General features: G+C 45.0%; 4 protein-coding genes and 1 non-coding gene across 9 annotated transcripts; 2 read left to right on the top strand and 3 right to left on the bottom strand.

Moving 5' to 3' along the window:
• Nucleotides 1-782: 782 nt before the first annotated feature.
• LOC136751560 (galectin-2) lies at nt 783-3,490 on the bottom strand. Its single transcript, XM_066707273.1, has 4 exons — nt 3,308-3,490; nt 2,570-2,649; nt 2,162-2,333; nt 783-1,235 (listed from the first exon to the last, which is right to left on the bottom strand). Exons 1-4 carry the CDS (start codon nt 3,311-3,313, stop codon nt 1,089-1,091), a joined length of 405 nt encoding a protein of 134 aa, XP_066563370.1. The 5' UTR covers nt 3,314-3,490; the 3' UTR covers nt 783-1,088.
• Nucleotides 2,430-12,368, top strand: pick1 (protein interacting with prkca 1). 5 transcript variants are annotated; one of them, XM_066707270.1, is made up of 13 exons: nt 2,430-2,561; nt 6,080-6,154; nt 6,553-6,664; nt 6,758-6,886; nt 7,027-7,093; nt 7,274-7,363; nt 7,472-7,525; nt 7,649-7,711; nt 8,760-8,893; nt 9,160-9,252; nt 10,676-10,726; nt 10,923-11,067; nt 11,189-12,368. In XM_066707270.1, the coding sequence occupies exons 2-13, from the start codon at nt 6,114-6,116 to the stop codon at nt 11,464-11,466; spliced, it is 1,257 nt and encodes a 418-aa protein (XP_066563367.1). In that variant the 5' UTR covers nt 2,430-2,561; nt 6,080-6,113; the 3' UTR covers nt 11,467-12,368. The 5 variants fall into 5 exon arrangements, with proteins under 5 accessions (XP_066563367.1, XP_066563366.1, XP_066563365.1 ...); XM_066707269.1 differs by lacking the exon at nt 2,430-2,561 and adding an exon at nt 5,362-5,561 and having other exon boundaries at nt 6,057-6,154; XM_066707268.1 differs by lacking the exon at nt 2,430-2,561 and adding an exon at nt 5,362-5,571.
• A 209-nt stretch (nt 12,369-12,577) lies between these two features.
• On the bottom strand, nt 12,578-18,105 carry slc16a8 (solute carrier family 16 member 8). Its single transcript, XM_066707275.1, has 5 exons — nt 17,601-18,105; nt 16,266-16,702; nt 14,631-14,774; nt 13,613-14,485; nt 12,578-13,368 (listed from the first exon to the last, which is right to left on the bottom strand). The coding sequence occupies exons 2-5, from the start codon at nt 16,498-16,500 to the stop codon at nt 13,022-13,024; spliced, it is 1,599 nt and encodes a 532-aa protein (XP_066563372.1). The 5' UTR covers nt 16,501-16,702; nt 17,601-18,105; the 3' UTR covers nt 12,578-13,021.
• Nucleotides 18,106-19,768: 1,663 nt separating this feature from the next.
• On the bottom strand, nt 19,769-22,742 carry cby1 (chibby 1, beta catenin antagonist). The gene is made up of 5 exons (XM_066707274.1): nt 22,672-22,742; nt 21,478-21,606; nt 20,898-21,003; nt 20,397-20,512; nt 19,769-20,078 (listed from the first exon to the last, which is right to left on the bottom strand). The coding sequence occupies exons 2-5, from the start codon at nt 21,553-21,555 to the stop codon at nt 19,998-20,000; spliced, it is 381 nt and encodes a 126-aa protein (XP_066563371.1). The 5' UTR covers nt 21,556-21,606; nt 22,672-22,742; the 3' UTR covers nt 19,769-19,997.
• A 622-nt stretch (nt 22,743-23,364) lies between these two features.
• Nucleotides 23,365-23,437, top strand: trnar-ccu (transfer RNA arginine (anticodon CCU)). Its single transcript has one exon. It is a non-coding gene; the product is annotated as a tRNA-Arg (tRNA).
• The last annotated feature ends 285 nt before the right edge of the window (nt 23,438-23,722 follow it).

Below are 23,722 nucleotides of genomic sequence, written 5' to 3'. Positions count from 1 at the left end.
AAATAAAAAGGGATATATTCCAAAAATGATGGAGCTGGTGAAGTGCTATTACTATTTTTTATATTTGTAAATTTATAATAAAATATCATCTGTGAGAAAAAATTGAATGATTGACAAAATAACCTGCATATTTGTAATATTTTTGGTGAGTATCTTTATTGCGGTCTCGCTTTATTCGGCAGGGAGGGGGGGGGTTATATCTTGTATTGTGGATTCCTGTTAGTTTTGTTGGCATGTTTGCAAAATAATTTAATTACAACAATAAATAAATATAAATATTGTTTTATAAACTTTTAAAACTGTACACAATTTAAAATCCCTAATTTATCATTGGCACCCTTGGTGATGTAAACAAAGGTTCACCATCCCTGTATTAGGGTAACTTACGGTGATATCAATGGCCGCTGCTCTTCCTCTGATTATAGATTATGACTTTACAATGCAACGTTGTTAAAATCAAGTCCTGAATGCTGGATGAAGACTGAAGAAAAAAAACAACAGGCATCATGTACCCCAGACCTGCAAGTTACCTTTTTAAAGTGTAGAGGGCCAACAGGGGTTAATTGAAGGAAAAATATATATATATATTTTTTTTAAGTCCTTATCCAAGGCTTACAGGGTTTTCAAGCACAAAAAAACAATGTGATATATAATATTATATAATTGTATAATAATATACATCATGCAACTATTTTGTGTTTGTATAGAAAATGTACTTTTGATGACTTTTATTAACTAGTATTAAGCACATCATTAGAAAAAATGACAGTGGAAGTGGTCTCTTACAGAGTTTAGATTTTTATTTTATTTCATGTTGATAATGTTAAGAAACATGAATAAACAATAAAGAGAAATGGAAAAACAGACCAACTAAGCTTTAATTTTTGTAATCTGGGCTTTCTCTGAATCCTAAGTGTTCCCAAGTTAAATTCGACATTAGATTTGAGTCAAGGACCATGGTGACTGAGACTCTGACTCTGACAACTATGGTGACTCAACTACAAGTCTGTTACACACTCACTCACTCACTCACTCACTAATGGACACACACAAAGGATGTGGTCTTAAAAACAGCTTCACTAGACAGCTCAGCTGAACTTGAAGGAGGTGACCTTGAAGTGACCCCTGACCCGGATGTAGTTGAGGGTGTCCAGGCCCAGACGGTCAGAGAAAAACAGCTCCCGATTGTCTGGCAGCTCCACCTCGAACCCCTCCCCTGTCACCTTCACTGTCAGCTGGAATGAGGGAGAGAGGGAAGGTAGGGACAAGGAGGGGTATTGGAGGAGGGGAGATAGTGTGTAGGGAGTGAGAGAAGACAGGCAAGAGGAGAGTGGGAAAGAATGAGAGAATGAGAGGGGGAAGGAGACAAAGAGAGAGAGAGGGTGAGTGAATGAGCAGACAGTAGGCCGCTGGTTACTGCAGTCCTGCCCTGTCGCGTGTTGTGAGAACAGTGCAGTATATCACACTGGAGTAAAGGTCTCTCTGTCTGATTTAACAGGTTGCAGATATACTGCATATAATGCATGGCACTCTGCTCCACTGTAGAGGATGGCAGCCTGTGACAAGGCAATCTTAGGGGGTCTGCAAGAGGCTCAATCATCATCCTCAGTGTTGGCAGATCAGAGGTTCCAATCTAGACGTAAAGATTTTTAATCCTGGTTAATCAGGCTTTTGCCAGAAGGAAGTTTTATCAAGTTTTTTGATTGTTTGTTTACAAGAGGAAAACACAGTTTTTAGGAGGTTTTCCTATTATTTTGTTATTCCTCCCATCCTGACTGGAGCCACCCACTCCCCAGACTCAAATTCCCCTCTGCAACTCCAACCCATATTCAACAAATCAAAACTCCAACTCACTCCACAAACTGCACTACACATCCTAGAGATATTAGGATAAAATAATTTTCCTAAAGATTCCTAAAGGTTGATAACTCCCTCCGCACTCTGTTTCAATCTCTTTTTCTTCCTCTTCCTCTTCCTCGCTCACTCTTCCCTCTTTCTTTCTCCATTTCTCTCAATCTCTCTCTCTCTGTCTGTCTCTCTCTCTCTCTCTCTCTTCCTCCTAGACCTCTGCTCTCTTCACCAAAAGGAATATTTTGCATCACTGCTCAGCCCACAACTACACTTTCTCACTCTTTCCCCACCCCCTCCCCCTCTTCCTCACCTTGACCTCTGCTCCCTTCTCAAAGGGGAAGGCTCTGTCTCTCTGCTCAGAGCCCCAGCTGCCGTCACACTTGGAGTTGCAAACGATTACTTCACCATCCGTGTCATCATGGAAACGGGGGTTAAAGTGCAATGCCAGGTGGTCTGGGTCCCTCCCCAGGTCTATCTGGAACCTGAGAGAGAGAGAGTCCATGACTGCATCTCAATTTGCAATCTCAATTTTAATTCATGTAAAAGCACTAGACTGCACTAGAGTAACTGTACTGTGTGAGATCATTAGACTCCATTATAGTTACTCTACGGTTTGAGATCATTGGACTAGACTATACATACAGCAGGAGACAGTGAAGACAGTGTGCAATCAGACTGAAGGAACTGGTCCTGAAAGGAAACAGTTAAAGGTGGGTACCTCTCTGCGTCTTCCAGCACTCTGCCCTTGACTTTCAGCTTGTCTCCAACTCTCAGCTCCATGTTCTTCACCTCAAACTCCTGCCACAGATCAGACACACATACAGACACAGACATGCACACACAGATATATGTACACATGCATAGACACACACATACATGTGCACATAGACAAACACAGACGTACAGATTTGCACAGACCACGGACACACACATACAGAAACACATACAGTACACACACATAACAACAATTATACACTAGCTGACATATTGCAGATAGATCAACTGTTTACTACAGCTACTGTACATTAATAACAAATGGCATCAGAATACAATACAACCCAACAGAACACAAGAGAACATCTAGAATAGAAGAGAGAACAGCAGATCAGCCCACTGTGGGGCTTCAGATTCCCAGGAGCTGCCCAATAGTAGGGACAGACTGCAGGCAGGGGCATTGTGGGGAATCCAGTACAGGTTAACCCAGGGAGAGGTCAGAGAGACAGTGTGTTGTGTGTGTAGTGTAGTGTAAGAGGTGTGTTTAATAGTCTATAGTTAGAGTATTGTAGTGTGGTACAGTGTTAGTGGAGAGAGAGAGAGAGTTGAGGAAAAGAGAAAGTGAGAGGAAGGGGGGAAAGAATGAGGAAGAGGAAGAAAGCAAGTGAGAGAGAGAATGGACAGATCTTGTGTTTAAGTTGAGAAGTTATAATAAGGGTTAAAACAACAGGCAAGACCTTACCGACATGATGCTGTGCTGTTGTCCTGGGCTCAGTGTGGGGTGAGGTCTTCTATCAGAGCGAGAGATAATAGAGACACACTAGCTCACTGTGTGATATACTGGCCGTGTGGACCCTCCAGTACAGTGACTCTGACACTGCGCTGACCCGTGACTAAGAGACAGAGAACTGTTAGATACACAGACTGACTCACTGATTGGAGGGACACAGACTATGAGGGTGAGAAAGAGAGGAAGAGGGGGAGGGAAGGAGTGTGAGTCAATCTGATTGGGGAGGGAGCCAAATAAACAAAACCTCTCTTGCCTCATTTGTCACTTATTAATAGGAACCATAGTTGTGTAAACTGGACACTGACAAGTACACTAACTGACTGATAGATACATACATTGATTGACTGACATTGGTTGACTATCATTCCACTTAAATACACTGTAAGCACACTTTAGCTGTACTACAGTTTACTTACACTGCACTTAACTCTGCTTAGGGCTGTGTTTCAGTTTCTGGGAGTCTAAGGATGGGTTTCTTTGGTTATTTTTTTAGCTCCTAATCCTACAATCAATAGAAGCCAGAGACACCAAGAGACAAAGACAAAGAGAGAGAGAGAGAGAGAGAGAGAGGGGTTGGAATTCCTCCACTAAAGGCAAATACCAGACATACACAGCAGGTGATGCTGTATCTCTCTCCGTACCCGTCTGTACCTGGACACTGCTGACCCCCACCCTGCTGACTCACTGTCCACACCTGCCACACACACACACACACACACACACACACACTATTCATTAGACCCCAGTCAGGTATTAACTGGTGAGAACACTGCAGAAGGGTTGGCACACAGTTGGCTGAGTGCTGGCGGTGGCCCGATTGGTGATGTCAGCCTGGAGTGCTGGAGAGGCGCCACCTCTTACCATGGCTCTATAGTTGACAAACTTGGTTGTGTTCTTGTGTTGTCTTCTTTTTTTACAGAAAGGAAAAAAGACAACATACACTATTGGCACTCTGTCTCTCTCTAATCTATGTCTACCTCTCCATCCATCCATGAACAGAACAAGAACAACACAGACTGTGGAAACTGGCCCCGCCTACACCAGCCATGATCTGAAAAATATTGATTATGATTATTGAAGCATCATATTGAAATACCAGGATCAATTATATGTACACTTGTTTACAGCATAGACCTTGGATTACAAAGCTATTCTAGTATTAACAGTTGGATATATGAGTTGTAGACCAAGTGAATAATGAACTTAAACTTTGACTGAAAAACAACCCTTTAATTTGCACCTATGCAGTAAGTTTTCTGTCCACATTTTTCTGTGGTAGGGTAAGGTCTACAAAATATAACCGATGTGTACACATAGCACCAGCTAATTACTTGCATTCCTTACACATCGATACCAACCACCTTGATCTTAACCTGTATTTTGTTTGCGTTCACTCACAATATGTTTAATTAAAGCAGGTGCTACAGTGCAACGGTAATACTTTTAAATGTCTCTCTAGGTACCCAATCTTATGGTCACTTGCAATATTTCAAAATAAAACGTGGTGATGGGTATTTTAATTTCTATCTAGGTACCGAATCTTACACGTTTTACTAAACTGTACGATATTAATATTAAAAGCACGATAAACGGAACCGCAGAAATACAAACCGTGTGTATCGTAGCAAATCAATACCGCGACAACCCTACTTTTACTGTGCTTTAACAAACCTTGTCTATCTGCACACTGCACACAAATAGTCCTACATTAAACACATCAGTCAGGAAATGCATCTGGTGTGTGTGTGTGTGCATGCATGAAAATATGCATGTGTGCGAGAGTGACTGAGACTGCATAGACGTGTTCAGCATTTTCTACAACAGCTTCCCCATCCATCCACCGCATCTCCTGTCCCGGCGCAATTCCACACGCCCGCCGCTAGATGTCGCCGCCGCCTCGTTCCAACACAGCATCGAATGCAATTTCTACTAGAGTTCCCCTCGCGGTGGGCGACGGGACTGTGGAGGAGTCGCCCCGCTTTCCCTGGGGGTTGTGCCCATCCGGTGACAGCACAGGAAGTGACGCGAGTTAGATAAACATTTGTCAACCTGTCGATACAGGTGAAAGGAATCATATGGAAAGAAACATCCCGAAGTGTAATATTAAGAACTGCTTACGTGGGCGACTGTGTTAATCATAAACAAAACGTGCATATCGATCAGCATCAGGTCGCGAAAGAGCGCCTGTAACCTGAGGTAACCTGAGGTAACCTGAGGTAAGACTGCATCGCAAGCTGCCGGTGAAATGGATGTGTGAAGTGTATAGTCCCGCTCCAGTAGTGTGTCGACTCTATTGGTATTGGTCGTATAAAAATGAAATCCGAAAGAAAATAACGTTATAGATCAATAATAAATGTCTAATATGTTTTAAGCACAATTTGTCATTATATATTTCACGCATGAATGGCCTGCGGTGTGGATACGGTGGAGTTACACGACTGACTGGGTGTTCTGCATTTGCATACACTGATAGCGGCGATATATTTACATTGAACTAAGTGCTGTTCATGAAGGTGTCAGATTGATCAATGAACTCCTCCTGAAACACCTAAAAACAAAAGCCTCGTAAACTACACCGGTTCCTGTGTCGTCTCTGCTATGTATGGTTACTGTATCACATTGCTGTATTAGACGCCGCTTGTGTGATATATATATATATAGATCTAAAAATGCAAACCTTTATAACATTCACAGTTTGTAGATTTCTCCTCCTTTCCTCCACAGACAGCGGGGCGTCCGGCTGCAAAGGGGATCGGAGATGTTCACGGATCTGGATTATGAGCTGGAGGAAGACAAGCTGTAAGTCAGTGGTTTTCAATCCTTCATCCCAGTAGGGCATAGCAACAGGGCAGGGAGACTGAAAACCACAGACACAGAATAAACGAGACAGTTGTGTTTGTGATGAAGCGGTCTCTGCTTATTATTGAGTGTATGTATTTCATTTTGATTCATTTGATTATATTCACGTTTTCACTTTGCACCTTTTTAATTTGGGTGCTCCCTCTCCAGTCCCCGTGCAGCGAGATGACATTCAGTTATTAATTGCATAATTGAGGCATTAAACCCCCCCGTGGGTTCTGTGAGGAGGGATAAATCGTGTGGAATAAATGTAGATCATGATGCAGTGAGTCGAGGAAACATGAAAAAGTATCGGTAATATCATATAAAACAGGTGTGTGTCTGTGTTGTTCTTGCAGGGGGATCCCCACAGTCCCAGGCACTGTGACTCTGAAGAAAGATGGACAGAATCTCATAGGGATCAGCATTGGGGGAGGAGCCCAGTACTGCCCCTGTCTATATATAGTGCAGGTAATACACACAGTGTCTCCCACCCCCATTCAATTCAATTTCACAAATGCCATTGTGATACATACATTTTCTCTCACCCTCCCTCTCTTCCAGGTGTTTGATAACACCCCGGCCGCAGTGGACGGGACGCTGGCGGCAGGCGATGAGATCACAGGGGTCAATGGCAAGCCAGTGAAGGGCCGCACCAAGGTGGAGGTGGCCAAGATGATACAGGCTGTGAAGGTGAGGGGGGGTGGAGATGACAGGTAAAGGGGAGGGGGAGGAGGAGGACAGGTGGTTCTCTGTGTGTCTGTCTGTCTCTGTGTGTCTTAGATTCCCTGTGTGTCTCTGTGGCTCTGATGTCGCTGCTCTCCTCTCTGCAGGGGGAGGTCAACATCCACTACAACAAACTACAGGCTGACCCTAAGCAAGGCAAATCACTGGACATAGGTACAGTGTAAACAGACCATGGGTACAGACTTTAGTGTCTGTTTTACTGCTGTTGCATTGTTTAATTATAGCATCAATATTACTAATAAAACATGCTTTTTATTTGTTCCACTCCTTTTCCATTGTGCTAAACCCATCACACACTCCTCCTTCTCCTTGTCTCCCTGTCCTCCCACTTAGTGCTGAAGAAGGTGAAGCACAGACTGGTGGAGAACATGAGTTCGGGGACGGCCGATGCCCTGGGGCTGAGCAGAGCCATCCTGTGTAACGGTGAGGGGGGACAGAGAGACGCAGCCTGAGAGGGACGCTGTGTGTTTTGGTGTCTCAGTGTATTTGTGACGGTGGGTGTGTCAGTGACCGTGGATGTTTTTGTTGCAGACGGGCTGGTGAAGAGGCTGGAGGAGCTAGAGAAAACTGCAGAGCTGTACAAAGGTAAAGTGCACACATGCACACACACACCCTCCTCCTTGTTTCTCTCACTGATTTTATAACGTTAGCAGTTTGTTGTTTTAAATGGCCTTGTGTGTAATGCTGTTTCTCTCTCTCTCTCCCCAGGACTGATGGAGCACACAAAGAGACTGTTGAGGGCATTCTTCGAGCTGTCCCAGACTCACAGAGGTACAGTCTCTCTCTCTCTCTCTCTCAATTCATATCAGTGTCATGGTCCCGCTGCCAGTGGTGTTTCTGGCCAGAGAGGATGACTAGCACAACGGGATTGTAGTTTATTAATCACTAATTCCAGTGATTCCATTGGCTAATCATCCGACACGAGAGACTGTTCCCAGTGTCCCAACATTTATTATTTCCAGTCCGATGATGGAAAGAGAGATGATGCGGTACACAAAGCTTATGTCAGGGATGAAATGCGTTCTTCTAGGGTGTGAAGCCGTGGTGTTGCTGTACTGGGACTTTAACAGCTTTTCCAAGGCTCTTGCCAGCCGCCTCAGTCCAGTCATAGGGTCCTGAGGGCAGCTTCCCGCAGGGCTCTGCTGCTGAGAATGTTTTCCTGGTGAGGGACCTGATTTGGTCTGCCAGGTTGGATTACAAATACTTGTTTCATACATTGGAATCATTTGGTTTGGGCCCTAATTTTCTGGGAATGATTACTTTATTGTATACATTTGTACCATGATTTAAATCATTGGTGGTTTGAGTGCCCTGTTCCCGCTGGATAGCGGCATCAGGAACCTCTCGGCAAGAGGTTAATTTTCATTAAAAAAACTCAATATATATCCTATTGTATGTGTATGTTCTGGTTGCCCCCGAAAATATAGGGTTTGGCAGAGATTTCTAGGAAACACGGTTGTTACCGGGCAGTTGAAAGGGAATTGTGGCACAAGACGAGGCAGCGCTTTATCACAGGTTACATTATGTTTTTGTATGTTGGCCCAGCGGTGCAAAATTGTGTTTATTCATGTGGTCATGTGATGTGTTTCTTGAAGCCTCTTGTCATATAAACCGTGCTATTTCAATGGTTGATTGTATAATAGTGTGTTGGTTGAAGTGAATATAATAGTCAAAGGTCCCCCCTCTCCCCTCTGTATGAATGTCTCTCTCTCTCTGTATTGTGTGTCTGTATTAACCGGTCTCTCTCGATCTCTCTCTGTGTTGTACTATAGAATCTGGTGTTTCTGTATTAACTGTCCCCCCCACCTGTCCCCCACAGCGTTCGGGGACGTCTTTTCAGTGATTGGGGTGCGGGAGCCCCAGGCAGGGGCCAGCGCAGCGTTCGTCCAGTTTGCCGAGGCGCACCGCAACATCGAGAAATACGGCATCAGGCTGCTGAAGACTGTCAAACCGGTGAGGGTGATGGGGGGGGGGGGGGGGGGAGACTGATGGATGGAATATTTTGTGCTGTATCTGCTCTGGGAATGTCAGACCTGCTCCCTCCTTGTGTTTCCCCTCACTTTAGTGTCAGTCAGTTTGAACTGGCTTTCTTTACCTCTCTCCCTCTTTCTTCCTCTCACTCACGCTTTCTCTCTTAGAGATGTACAGTCCTATAGTGTCAGTCAATGTGTCTGTATTAACATCTCTCTCTCTCCTCTCTCCAATCTCCCTCTCTCCAGATGCTGCATGACCTGAACACCTATCTGCACAAGGCCATTCCCGACACCAAGCTGACCATCCGCAAGTACCTGGACGTCAAGTTCGAGTACCTGGTAACACCCCCCAACTGCGTCTCAGTCTCTCCTCCTCTCACTCATTCTTTCATGTGCTTTCTCATTCACTCCTTCACTCATTCTTTCTTTTGTACCATTTTCTCCCTTTTGTCATTTGGTTTTCTAATTTTCTTTCTCCCATTGTTTTTAGCTTGTTCTCCCCTTCAAAGTCTCCCTTCATCTGTTATGTAACTGCATTGGGCTCCCTGTGGCCCCAGTGTTACTGTGCTCTGTATTGGGAGGTGATACCAACATTTTGCTCCACAATACCAATATAAATTTTTGTATCATGATACTTGATACTGCCACAATACCACCTGAAAAGAAAGGTTATGCAGAACAGTAATAAAAAAAATCTGATTTCCTGCTGGGACATAGGAAGTTATAAACTAATTATTTTCCCTAAATTTCCAAAGCAATAGAAATTAGGCAGCACTGCATTTCAGTTTATTTGGTTTTAAATGGGCAGAAGATGACAGATGATGCAGGAAAGCATACTAAATCAAGTGTTTTAGTTTACATGGTATTATTTAGCATTTCTACATTCTACATTTTCTTTATTTTAGTTTTGTATTCAAACTGCATAATTTTCAGATATGCTCAACCCAAACACTCTTTGTGCAGCGCTTCTGTCCTGCAACTGCTAGCGGTGCTATAACTGACCACTGTGTTCTTGTGCTGCAGGTACAGTGACTGATTTAATAATGTGCTCAGTGTTAAACTACAGAAAACTAGTACAACAGTTAGTAGTTTTAATGCACACATCTTGTCCTCACTGTTGCTGTTGCTCTTTCAATAACATGTGGCAGTTTACCTCACAAAAGTCTTCGTGTTATTCCCAGATCCCACTAGCAGTAAGCTATGTAGTGTAAATAACAAAACATTTATATAAAACATATAATTTACAAGCATCATCTATCCCAATAAATTCAATGGAAATAACGGCTTAGTTCTTATTGTTATATGAATAAAGGAGGGTGTTTAATAATTTTACAAACCTGCTGTTTGACTTTTGCAAACATGTCTGAATGTTGCTCCAATAAATAAATGTTTAAACAAATTGAATGTATTGCCTCCTTTTACCTGAATTTCTTTTAGACATTTTCTGGATTTTGGCTTTCCATTCTGAACTGCTATGCCTGTACATTGCACAAGAAAACAAAATAATCTCTAATCAAACTGGCAGCATTAGTTTTATTTGTTGATGAACATTTTGGTCATTGTACACGGCCATGATGCTTCAGTTTTTCAAACTGAATCGTCTCCTGGTGGGTACCGTCTGTCATGGTGGTATCAGTACAGTACAATGTGAAAACAACTTGAGGTATCGTGGTGCACTGCTGCTACCGGTACTAGCCCTCCACTAGTGCTGTATAGTATTGGACTCCCTGTGGCTCCCATGTAACTCAGCTCTGTGTTTCAGTCCTACTGCCTGAAAGTGAAGGAGATGGATGATGAGGAGTACAGCTGCATAGTGAGTACCGTAGAAGTAAACTACAGTACACTATACTACACTACTACAGTTAACTATAATACCGTATACTACTGCAGTACAGTATACTAAACTACAGTATCATACTACAGTACACTATACTACACTACAGTATAATGGTACAGACGTACAATGTTCATGCAGTGTTAATACTGTCTCTGTCTTTGTCTCTGTGCAGGCGCTGGGGGAGCCCATGTATCGTGTGAGCACAGGGAACTATGAATACCGGTTGATCCTGCGCTGCCGGCAGGAGGCCAGAGCGCGATTCGCCAACATGAGGAAAGACGTACTGGAGAAGATAGAGCTGCTGGACCAGAAACACGGTCAGAACCACTGACATTGGCTCATTGACACTCAGAGTCAGACACACTGACTGACTCTCTCCATCTTTCACTTGATCTTGTGTTTGTACTATATTTAACTCTCTTCTCCTCCCCCCTCCAGTCCAGGACATTGTCTTCCAGCTGCAGCGCTTTGTCTCCGGGATGTCACACTACTACGACCAGTGCTATGCCGTCCTCAAGGAGGCAGACGTCTTCCCCATCGAAGTTGACCTGTCGCGCACCATGAGCAACTACGGCGTCTCCCGTGACCCCTACACTGAGGAGGAAGAGGAGGAGGAGGAAGAGGAGGGAGAGGGAGGAGGAGGGGAGGGCAATGGGGCCCAGGCAGATGGGGGGAGGGAGGAGAATGGGGCGGAGAAACTGGTTGATGATGAGTGAGGGGGGAGAGGATGGCCAGGCTCTGAGGCTGTACAGGTGTGATCCGCTGCAGGGTGTTGGAGGTGTGACTGATACTGACTGACTGATTGTTACACTGCGTGTCTGACTCACACTGGCCAGTATATGCATGGAAACAGATGCACACACTACAGCACACCAGACATACACTACAGCACAGGTGTGCTCTATAACAGTGAAAAGCTTCAGTCAACACATTTTTACCCATCTTGACCAAATTAATCTCCCCCCATTCTTATGATACTGTCTTAGGATGTAGCTGTTCAGTGTGCCTGTGTGAGTGATAGAAGATCAATGAGTGTGAGACATTGTGTGTGAGATTTTGGGAGAGTGAGACATTGTGAGTGAAATTCAGCGAGAGTGAAACATTGCGAGTGTGTGTGAAATTCAGGGAGAGTTGGTGTGAGAGTGAACTATGATAGATACAGTACAGGACCCAGTCTGGATACTATATTAAAGGGTCCATATTGGAAGCAGCAAGTCTGCATTTTAATTGTGTGCTGGTTTCCAGTGGATGAACTGGAATTATAAACCCTTTTTTTTTTTTTTTGGTTTAAATCTTATTTTGATTTAGCTTTAACTGATGGATCTACCTGCCTTTGTTTGCATTTACCATTAACTGTCTGTCTCTCTCCCTCTCATTATCTCTTCAGATCGTAATTGGTTAATTATCAAAAACTTTAATTAATTGATTTCTGCCTTTGGTGTTTACATATTGAAATTTTCTGTATGTGTTTGTCTCTGTGTCACTTTATTTGTGTTATTTAAGAATTGTTTGTCTCTATGGGGTTGCCTTCTTGTAAATGGGTTTGTAAAGGGAAAACAAAACGGACAAATTAATATTATATCTCAGATCAGAGTAATAAATAATTTACTGCCAGAAATCGGAGTATTATTATTAATTTCATATGATCCTGACCCAACTCCTCTAACAACATTGGGACCTGGAATGTTCAGGGATGGAATGCCTGGATAGATTCTGTCTCCATAGTAATAGACACAGACACCAGGATTATATAAACCCCATTGAGTAACAACACACACAGTAGAGTACAGTTTTATAACTGGTATTTTCACCTCGTGGAGCCACCACTGGGTCACTTAACTCTTGCATTTGCCAAGATGGATGAACAAGACCAAAACAAAAACTCACAGTTTGACAGGGCTCTCTAGACTCCAATTAAATTAAAACTACAGATTAATTTCCAGAGAGTGCAGGAGGTCAGTATCCCTGCAGTCCGATTAGCAGTGATTAACAAGGCCTTAAGCATCACACTCAGCCAGGCTTTGCTCTGCAGTAAAATACAGTAAAATACAACACCATTTACTGGCTCTAGTACAGTATCAGTGCAATGAAATACAATACAACAGTATGCAGAAGTACAGTGTAGTGCAATCCAATAGTCATGTAGTGATATTGACCACAGTTTGGTATAGACCTTTTCTGAAATTATTTTAGGTTTTTAATTAAGGCAGGGGTCAGAGCAACTTAATTAGGCAGGTCCACTAATTGGAATACGTGGTGCAAATTGATTAATTAGAAGCTTTCTCTCTCCACTCCCCTCTCCACATTAAGCTCCATCTCCTCATCCTCCTCCCGCAGGTCCCCTTCCCCGGGGGTGTGGTCATCTGCATAATTGCCTGGCGGCAGTTCCAAGGAGGAGTTGTGGTTGTGGTGGAAGCCATTGCTGCTGTCTCCACCCAGTGGGAGTCCCGCCTCCCCATCCACCTCCAGCTCCGCCCCTGGGGGTCTGTCTGGGGGACGCTGCCTCCGCCCCACGCAGCAGTAGAAGGCCACCCACAGAACGATGGAAGCCAGGATGAGCTCCCCCCCCGCCATGTAGAAGATAAGCTCATAGTTATTAAAGGTGTCGACCAATCGGCCTGCAAAGAATTTATAGCCAATCAGAAAGGTGCAAAGCAAAACAATGCAAACGCAAACTCCTCCCCCACCCCACTCTCCCCTCTCTACACCTCTTTCACCTCCCCCCTTCAATTTGCATTTCCTTCTCTCCCCTACCTCCTCCACCTTGGTCCTTTAAGCTCTTTCCCACCCTTCTCACTCTCTCCCCTCACCTCTACCTTCCTGTTCCCCAAGCCATCCCCTCTACCCTACACTCCCTCTCACCTGCAGATGGGGGCCCGATGAGCACAGCCAGGGCCTCTACCAGCAGCACCAAGCCCAGGGCGCTGGGGAAAGAGTCGCTGCCCACCACCCCCATGAGCACCTCGAACTGTAGTGCCCCCACCATGCCATAAGACACCCCGAAGAACACGCAGAACACCACCAGCCCCTGGTAGTCCGTGGACCGGGCTGAGCACACGTCTGTCAGCCCGTTGAACAGTAGAGCCAGGCTGAAGAAGTAGACCACCCGAGGCCGGACCCAGGTCAGCCCCGCGATGACCCCACAGGTGGGGCGGGCCACGATGTCAACGAAGCCAATGATGGACAGCAGGAAGGCGGCCTCTTGGTCGGGGATGCCCTGGTCCTTGGCGTAGTTGACCAGGAGGATTGTGGGTACGAACAGGCCCAGCACTGTGATGAACTTGGCCACGGTATACACCACGAAGGCCCTGTTGCGGAAGACACTGAAATCCAGCAGCTTTTTCTTGCTGCTCGTCTTGTTGCTGTTCATCCTCTTCCTGTCCTGCCTCTTCATGTTTTGTCCGTTCTTCTCCTCCCCCACTCTGGAGGGCAGCATCTCTCTCAGCTCCTGGACCACCGTCCCTTCTCCTCCTCCCACTCTTGCCCTCATCTGCGGGCCCTCCAGTGGCCTCATGAGAGCCCCACAGGTACAGCAGTTGAGCAGCAGCCCCCCTGTGATGAGGAACCCCCCACGCCAACCGTAGTGGTCCAGCAGCAGCTGCCCCAGGGGGGAGAGGGTGGACAGGAAGACCGGGCTGCCCGCCGCCGCCAGCCCGTTGGCCAGGGGCCGCCGCTTGTCAAAGTAGCTGCCCAGCATGATCAGGGAGGGCTGGAAGTTCAGGGCCAAGCCCAGACCTGCAGGTGGAAGGAGAGGGAGGAGGATAAAACAGTAATATTAGGATTTATTTTCCAGGATTTCAGGATTTCATGGACTTTATGGATGTGTGGCAGTGATATTGAAGGGTGAGAGGTCAGAGAGGACAGAAGTCATGAGTCTTGCCTGTGATGACCCCGGCGGTGAGGTAGAGTTGGATGATGTTAGTGGTGAAGGACGCTGTAATCATCCCCCCTGACGCCAACAGACCACCAACCAACATCACCGGTCGGCAGCCAAACTTGTTCACCAACATACTGGACACCGGTCCTGGAGAGAAAGAGAGGGAGAGAGAGAGAGATAGATGGTGGAGAAGGCACAGTATTGACAGAGCTGCATTTTGGTTTCAGAAGTTGGACAAGACCGATTAGCGTGGGGGCAAGGGTGTGTGATTTTGGTTTGCTTGTTCTCTTGGCTACAGAAATGATGGTCTGAAGCTGGGTCCAGACCGTCAAACCCCCCCCTTATGGGGACTAAGCCAAGGAGCTGCTGCAGAGGCGGTGACAGGGGAGGGGGTGGGATGCAAAACAATGAACACTAGGGGGGGTGAGTGTGATGACATCAGAGTTGTCTTTCTCCCGAAATTGATTTAAAAATTCCACTTCAGTAGTTGGACAACACAGATTAGCGTGGTGGCAAGGGTGTGTGATTTTGGTTTGGCTTGTTCTCTTGGCTACAGGAATGACCATCTGAAGCTGGGTCTAGACCGTCAAACCCCCAAAAGAGTGGAATTCCCTGTATCACCTGCACCGTTTTAAGAATAGATTCTAGCGTGAGCTAGTTGGATGTCCCTGATATTGGATTGGATATAGGTTTGGTAAGCTTCGGGAAGACCAACGTCTGAGAGACTTGATGAGGTGATCTGGTATACCTTTGTGTGCAGCGGAAGAGGCAGCTCCGATGCAAAATTAATGGCCAGAAAATTGTTCGGTGGTGAACCCAGTTCGTGTCAGGACCTGGCAGAGAAGGAAGAGGAACCAGTGCCTGGTAATGATGTGTCCTTTCTTGTCTGTGAATAACGGGTCGGTGGGTGTGGCTCCTTGGGAGTGATGGAGCTGAAGTAGGGAGGTGATGGGTTCGTAGGGACTGATGGCGGAACAAATAAATGTTTGCACCGTGTCCTAGTTGATCTGTTTTGCTTCGTTTGAGGTGGAATATGAAGCAGTCGGTAGAATGAGGACAGAGGTCTGTGATGCAAGGATGGATGGTGGGGTTGAATTGGGAAGTTGAAGCGGTAAAGAAGTGGAGCCGTGCCGGGCAACGCCGGAGCCGCGGCAGAGGGAACGCCGAGGTGCGTTGTCGGTTGGAGGAAGAGCAGGAGCAGCAGAGGTGCTAGCTGGAGAGGCAGCAGAAACGCTGAGTTCCAAGAGAGAGTCAGCAGCTGGAGGCGTTGAGGGATCCATTGCCAAGCGATCGGTCGGAGACAAGTCGAGGAGCAGCACTGGTCAGTGGCGAGTTCAGTGTAGCGCTGGATGAAGCAGGGCTACAAGTCAATGCCAAACTATGCAAAACAACAAACGCTAGGGGGCATGTTGATGACGGAGTATTTATACTCTTTGACCGTAAGTGAGTGTGACAACATCGGAATTGTCTTACTCCTGAAATTGATTTATAAATTCTACTTCTACACACCCTGTGTTATGTTGTTCTGATCTGGTCTGGACATTTTGTGTTGTACTGTAGTGTATTGTACTGTGTTATGCTGTGCTGTGCTTTGCTGTGTTCTGGTCTGCCCCCCCCCAAATCCCCCCTCTTCCTCACCAGTGCCGTACAGCATGGCAAGCATGATGGAGGAGATCCAGGCCGTGTCGCTGTACCCCACGCCAAGCTCGCGCATCAGCTGCTTGAAGTAGACGCTCAGAGCCTTAGGGAAGGCGTAGGAGAAGCCTGTGACCATGAAGCAGCCGAGCAGCACCATCCAGCCCCAGCCGCCATCGGGGGGAGGCAAGGGGTGCCACTCACCTTCCCCTCCCCTCACCCGGCGTGCCACACCCATGTTCTTAATGGTTGGGGGGGGTGAGGGTGCTCGCTCAGTCACTCGCTCACTCACACACACACAGAGCGAGGGAGAGAGAGGCAGAGAGGGGTAGTGGTAGACGTATAGAGACAGAAAGAGTCAGAGAGAGACTAAGAGACACAGAGAAACAGAAAGGAAGGTACAGAGAGAGAAGGACACACAGAGGTACACAGACACACTCCTGCAGAGACAGATGGGAGAGAAGGAAACACATGGGTTATTGACAGTGGACACTGGGATAGGAGGAGAGGAGAGAGGGGGAAAGAGGAGAGCAGGGGGGGAGAAGCACAGAACAGAGGGAGAATGGAGGGAGAGGGGGAAGAGACAGGGTGGGAGATAATTTTGATCATTTTTTATCTTCTGCTTCATTTGTGTTCTAACCAAGCCCCCCACTGCCCCAGCAGGACCCATTACTCGAACTGAAAATCTCACTACCCCAGAACAGTGTGACTGGATTAGACTGGACTAGATTGGACAGGATTGGACTAGATTGGACTGGATTGAACTGGATTGGGCTGGACTAGGCTGAGGAGCCACTGTATATTTTCAGTTGAGCTAAGAAAATAAACTCTGACACAATTTCTGTACAGGTAATCAGTGTTCAGTTCATTTTTCGATTATTTTTCAAGTCTTTTTTTTTGGGCAGTTTCTCCCCCCTCCCCATTTTAATTTAGGTTTAGTTCTTAGTGCACCTCCAGCTGATCCACATTGGGTTTTTGTTTTAGTTTTTAAAGTCTTAAAGGTTTCCTAAAATAAAGGTGTTATTTTCTGGAATGTAATCTCTCTTTAATAGTCCGAATGTCTCTAATCTTCCTCCATCTGTGCATATATATCTCTCTACCACTCATACAGACAGACAGACAGACAGACAGACACACACATACACACACATGTTCACGAACACTCGCCTGATTTAGTGACTGATACACTGACTGACTGGCTGAATGACTGGTACACTGACTGACTGATTGACTGACTGACTGACTGATACACTGAATCACTGATTAATACACTGAGTGACTGTCTCACTGACTGATTAATACACTAATGCAATGAATGACTGATACACTGACACTCACCTCTTTCTCCTTCGCTCAGACACAAACCATGATTTCAGACTGCGTATCCGTCCGACTGTCCGCTCGGCCGTCCGCCTGTCCTATCTATCTGACTCACTAACTGTCTGTGTTGTCTCTCTGTCTATCTCCCTGTCTGTTCTGTATCTCTGTCTGTCCTACCTGTCTGTCTGCCTGCCTGCCTGCATGCCTTTCTTGCCTGTGTCTGTCCTCTGTGTGTATTTTCAGTCCTGTACTGGTGAGCGGCCCAATTCAGTGCCACACACTCCTGCACTGTGCTCTTCCAGCTGACGTGGGCTGACAGTGCATCTGAAAAGACACTGGTTAAAAACCTCAGCTGAGGAATCTGGAACCCCCGTCTCAGTCAGGGTATCCACTCTGTCTCCCCCTTCCAAACCATTCTCCCAGACCCCTACCTCCCCCTCAAATGCCTCCTGCTGTCCTCTTCGTCTTCTATTCTGAATTAAGGCTCGTCTGATCTCCTTCGTCTTACGCTCTCTCTCGCACTCTTTTTCTCACTCCCTCCCTCTTGCTTTTGTCTCCTCCCCTCTGTCTCTCTCTCCCTCACCCTTTCCCTCTCTTTTTCTACCCTTACCCCCCTCCTCTCTCTCCCTCTCCTCCTCTTTCACACCCTCTCCCCCCTCCCCGACCCCTCTCTGTTTCACAATCTTCTGGGTATCAGTGTCTTAGACAGTGTACTGGTTTATCAGTCAGTCCCGGTGTCAGTCAGTCAATGTCTCAGTCAGTCAGTCAATCAGTCAGTGTATCAGTCATTCAGTCAGTCAGTCAGTGTATCAGTCAATCAGTGTGTCAATCAGTCAGTCAGTGTCTCAGTCAGTCAGTGTTTCAGTCAGTGTGTCAGTCAGTCAGTGTATCAGTAAGTCAGTCATTGTATCAGTCAGTCAGTCAGTGTGTCAGCCAGTCAGTGTCTCAGTCAGTCAGTGTTTCAGTCAGTGTGTCAGTCAGTCAGTGTATCAGTAAGTCAGTCATTGTATCAGTCAGTCAGTCAGTGTGTCAGCCAGTCAGTGTATCAGTCAGTGTCTCAGTCAGTCAGTCAGTCAAGTGTATTGGTTTGTCAGTCAGTGCATCAGTGAGACTTCTGCCCTCCAACCTCTGACCCCAGTAACCCTCCCTCTTTACATACACCTGTGGTCCTACGTGTCTCACACTAACTGGCCCTGATTACCCAGCGTAGATCCCGGGGGATTTAACAGTGCCACGCTGCCAGCCTCTCCTTAATCCCGTGCACACTAAAGCCCATGAAAGAAGGCTTTGATTGTTCCCCCTTTGTACTGTAGCCCTGTTTGTTGCGTCTTTAATTAACGTCTCAGTGCAGGGCAGGCGTCCGTCACGCACTCACTGACCCCCCACCCCACCTTCTCCACCAGCGAGATTTAGCAGATTAACATAGTACTTCCTGTCACTGTACTCTAAAGTGGCCATGACACTAAGCCCTAGTAATCACTGCCAGGAGAAAATTAGTTTTGTCACGTTGTTCAGTTGGGGGGAGCCATGGGCTGGCCGTGTATTATCATGTTATTATCAGTGATAGTTTGTAATTGCAGTAGTAACAGTATAATTTAGGTTAGGAGTGCTTCAGTAAGAGTACATCAAAGTAGGTAGCTTAGCAGCTGTAGTATAATAGGTATGTTCAGGTTCATGATAGTATGTAATACCATACATATTATTGTAAGTGTTTTTGTATTATAACTATTGTTATTATTATTACTATTATTGATTATACGGTGGAAATAGCCCCAAGACAAATTGAGCCGTTTCTACAACACAATCCCTTTATAAAATGCAAAAATGAGCCCAATAAGTAAAAGACGTGTAGGAGCCAGAAGTGTCATAAGGGAACAAGAAATGTCATTCAGGACCTTGGGTCAAGTATGAGGTTGTGACACTTGTACCCCACAACAGTAAATTGTAGTGCGGTGTACTGTGGTAAAAATACAGTAAGGTGTAGTGTGGTATAGTGTGGTAACAATATGGTTAAATATGGTAGAGTGTGGTATGGTGTAGCATGTAACAAAATTGGTAAAATCAAGGTAACATGATAAAAATAAATGATGTTGTAACTACAAAGACTGCACTTGTCTCCTCCAAAAGCCTCAGTCCCATTTTCTCACATGCAGACTAATAATAATAATAAAACACCCACAATGAGCTATTCACAAAACTTGTGTTCTTTATTTACAAACATTTACACAAAATAAAAATAGCAGTATAACAATACAGGCAAGCACAACAGCCATAGTCCTGGGGGTCACACTGGCCCACAGCACACACACACTTTGTATAGATATTTATACTTTATATGTATTGGTTTATATAACTTTCTCTGGATCTAGTCACTCTGTTTCTCTTATTCCCCAATCCATTTATTCTCCCTCTCTCTCATTTCCTGCGTCGACTCTGGTTCTTCACCTCCTCCATCTCTTTCTCCATCAGGTGGGTCTCGGCGGTCGTCTCTGAGAGCTGAGAGACAGACAGGCAGAGAGAGAAGGAGCGGGTACATTGTGTATGAGAGGTATTACATGCACTTTAGTCCATCAGAGAGCTGTATTTGTAAGGTTAGCTCATTGTATTGTGCCGTCACACACCACTGCTGTGAATAAAGCTGCTCGGTCTACCCAGGTAACTGTGCACAGGGATCTGTGTGCTGTACTGTCCTATGGTGCAGTATTGTGTAGTATAGTATACTATAGTGCAGTATTGTGCTGTGGTGTCATATTGTGCAGTATAGTGCTGTGCTGTCATATGGTGCAGTATTGTGAGGTGTATCTGCAGCCTCACCATGTCCAGCAGGATGTCAATCTTCAGTCTCAGCAGATTGTTCTCCTCCTCCAGCTGCAGGTTCCTCTTCCTCAGCCGCTGCAGCTCCCTCTGAGACGCCCCCCCGCCACCAGACTCTATAGCAGCGCCACACACACAGAAACACACACAAGAAGATTAACACATACATAGATTAACATACACACACAGATTAACACACACATTGATTAACATACACACACACACAAAGATTAACACACACACAGATTAACATACAGACGCAATACACAAAAGAGAGACACATAAACACAGACACACACACACAAACACGGCACCATCTTAACATCACAGCTGTAACTACATACAGTATCAGTGTATCTGTATCTGTCAGTCATGCATCAATATGTCAGTGTAATAGTGTATTAGTATCTATTTTAGTGTTAGTGTATTGGTGTCTATGACAGTGTCTCAGTGTATCAGTGTCTGTATCACTGTGACAGTGTTACTGTATCAGTTCCAGACCTGTGATCCACTGTCCCTCCTCGAACTTCAGGCTCTGGCCCCCGATGGTTATGGCTGGAGCCCCGTACTCCAGGCCCAGCTCCAGCTCACGAGTGGACCTGTCCAACTGGGAGGCCAGGACAGAGTGTGGGGGTGGGGGGGGGGCAAGGGACAGAAAAAAAGAGAGGGAGAGTGATAGAGGGAGAATCAGTTTCCACAACACTGGAGTTAACTCCCTGCAGACAGACAGAAAGGGGGCGCCAGCACCAGAGCATTTTAATTCATATATTCATTAGCAGAGGCCATTATCCAGGGAGATTTACAGTCGTTACAATATCACATTATTTTTACACACAATTACCCATTTGAGGTTTTTACAGGAGCAATGCTATGTTACAGCCACTGTAAAGGTATATAATAACCAAACATCTACATGCTATGTTACAGCCACTGTACAGGTGTAAGAGTCTGCTGTATTACAGTGTACTGTGGGGTTTACTGGCAGTCTGGAATAGGAATAGTGTCATGTATCACACAGTCCACTGCACTGTTACTGAGTATCAGTGTAAGAAGAGCAGGAAGGTGGTGGGGGGGGACTTACTGTGTGCAGATTGGAGAGGGAGGCGGATTTCCGAGGGGGGGTCTTCTTGGGGCTGAAGGTGTTGCCGAATAGAGGCATTGTGGGGGCAGGTCAGCAGCAGCCACTGCAAACAGACAGTGCAATCCTATCCTATGGAGCATTATAAGAGTCAAAATTAAATATTTAATTCCTAAATTAATTCGTCAGTTCGTACATTAATTCAATTAACTTGTCAATTAGTAAATTAATCCTTCAATTCGTAAATTAATTAATCATCTGTTTGCCAAGTGCACTTTCCATTTAACTTGCCAATTGATCTTTGAATTTAATTTGCAAAATGATCTCCCAATTTCATTTGGCAAACGATGCTTGTCAATCACTGGAGGAGGCGGTTTCTGATCTTCCCGAGGCGCCAATCGCTCGCAGGGGCGGGTGATCGATGGCGCAGTGATTGTGGGCGGGGCTGCGGGGACTAATGTTGACACTATTTCACAGTCCGTTTTGACCCGTGATGAGTACTTAAAAGTGCTGTATTATTAATGTGCAAAAAGCATATGTAATAGAGTGCTATAACCCCATACACACATATTTTTCTCAATGTATACATTTATTTTAAATTAATTCCAATAATTCAGTCATATAGACTACACCTAATTAGGCAAGTTGGCTGCGTTGGCTGGGTGCTTTACTGTGTATGTGCCGTAGTGGTTAAGAAACGCAGCTATGAACCCGAGGTTGTGGGTTGACGAATTAATTGTATAATTAAAGATTTAATTTTGACCCTTATAATGCTCCATACAATCCGCCCGTCAGTCAGTCTGCAGTAGCAGGGGCAGTCAGCTTTGAGCCGAGGCAACGATGAAAACAATCAATATAATCAACCCCTGGCACTTGATCTGTAGTTCACTTGCTGCTGCGGAGGCTACAATGATTCAGTTTGTTGCAGAAAGAGACAAGCCTTTCGTCACACATGACCACCACACACACAAACACACCAACACCAGTCCAGTCCCGTCCGGAAAAGTACTTTCTACAATTTACTTGAGACAAAATGAGTGTCATTCCTTTATTGTGAAGCTAGAATCGCTGCTGCAGTTGTTCTGTTTTACAGTACAGCCGCTGCTCCGAATAAACACGCTGCTGTTTGACACGTTCAAATCATTAATTTTCTGTAATAAAATAAAAATGTATTGGAACACAAACTGCCACACTCACCAAAGACAACGGAGGTCCAAACTGTTACCACGCTTCGGCGCATGTGCGAAGATACCAAACTTGCACTCGCCAAAATCTCAGGGAGATTTAAAAAGTAATATATACTAGAAATACATGTATTTCAGGGTTTGGTCAATAAATACTTATCTTTAAATACAATATTCCTACAACAAAAATTGTATTATTTGTATTGTATTATTTATATATATACTATTGGTTATTTCATGTTTAGCAAATGTGATTAAATATTCGGTGTCCCCCTGCGATGAACTCTGAAATGGAGGCGCCCGAACCCAGCAGTCTGAACCAAAGCTCTGTCCCCATGGTGATGGCGTCTCACGTCCATTTTTTAACTGGATTTTACCAGAAAATAAGTAGCGACAGAAATGTATTTGTCAAACATTAAATATGATTTTTTTATTTCACTGATTCACTGAGGTTTATGACAGAGTTTATAGTTTGCACTGTATCCGATTGCAGAGTATATGTTTCCTTGGTTACAGAATTACAGCTTCCGTGTTGTTTTGATAATCGTTTTGATAATTAGCTACCGAAAATCTCTTATGTATGTATTCATTAGTATATAAGGCATTGTCATCGAAACACATACTCCTTATTGGCAAAGTGTGACGTCATAAACATAAAGATGGCTTCAATGCTAAAAGAAACGAAGTCCCATCACGTGTTGTAATAGCCCCAGTGGCCTAATGGATAAGGCACTGGCCTCCTAAGCCAGGGATTGTGGGTTCGAGTCCCATCTGGGGTGGAGCTTTTTACATATTTACATTTATGTTTTTAAATTATAGTTATATAAAATTGAAAATTCTGTGTAAATAGTACATATTTTATGCGCTTGATTTGATAAATAGTATTGCATCCAAAAATAAGTATGTTAGCAAAGTGATCAGAATGAAATTAATTATGATAAATTATTTGAATAAGCAATTTTTGTTTATAATACATAATCGTGACTATGTTCCTATTTCTCAGTAGAATGTACTACACCTACAACAAGGACCTCCAGCCCAGATCTGTGCGGTAGAGCTACAAC

Source organism: Amia ocellicauda, chromosome 6 (assembly GCF_036373705.1).
Source record: "Amia ocellicauda isolate fAmiCal2 chromosome 6, fAmiCal2.hap1, whole genome shotgun sequence".
In the NCBI taxonomy this organism is placed as follows: Eukaryota; Metazoa; Chordata; class Actinopteri; order Amiiformes; family Amiidae; genus Amia; species Amia ocellicauda.
The sequence above is the reverse complement of the archived record's forward strand: the minus strand, read 5'-3'. Positions and strand labels throughout refer to the sequence as shown.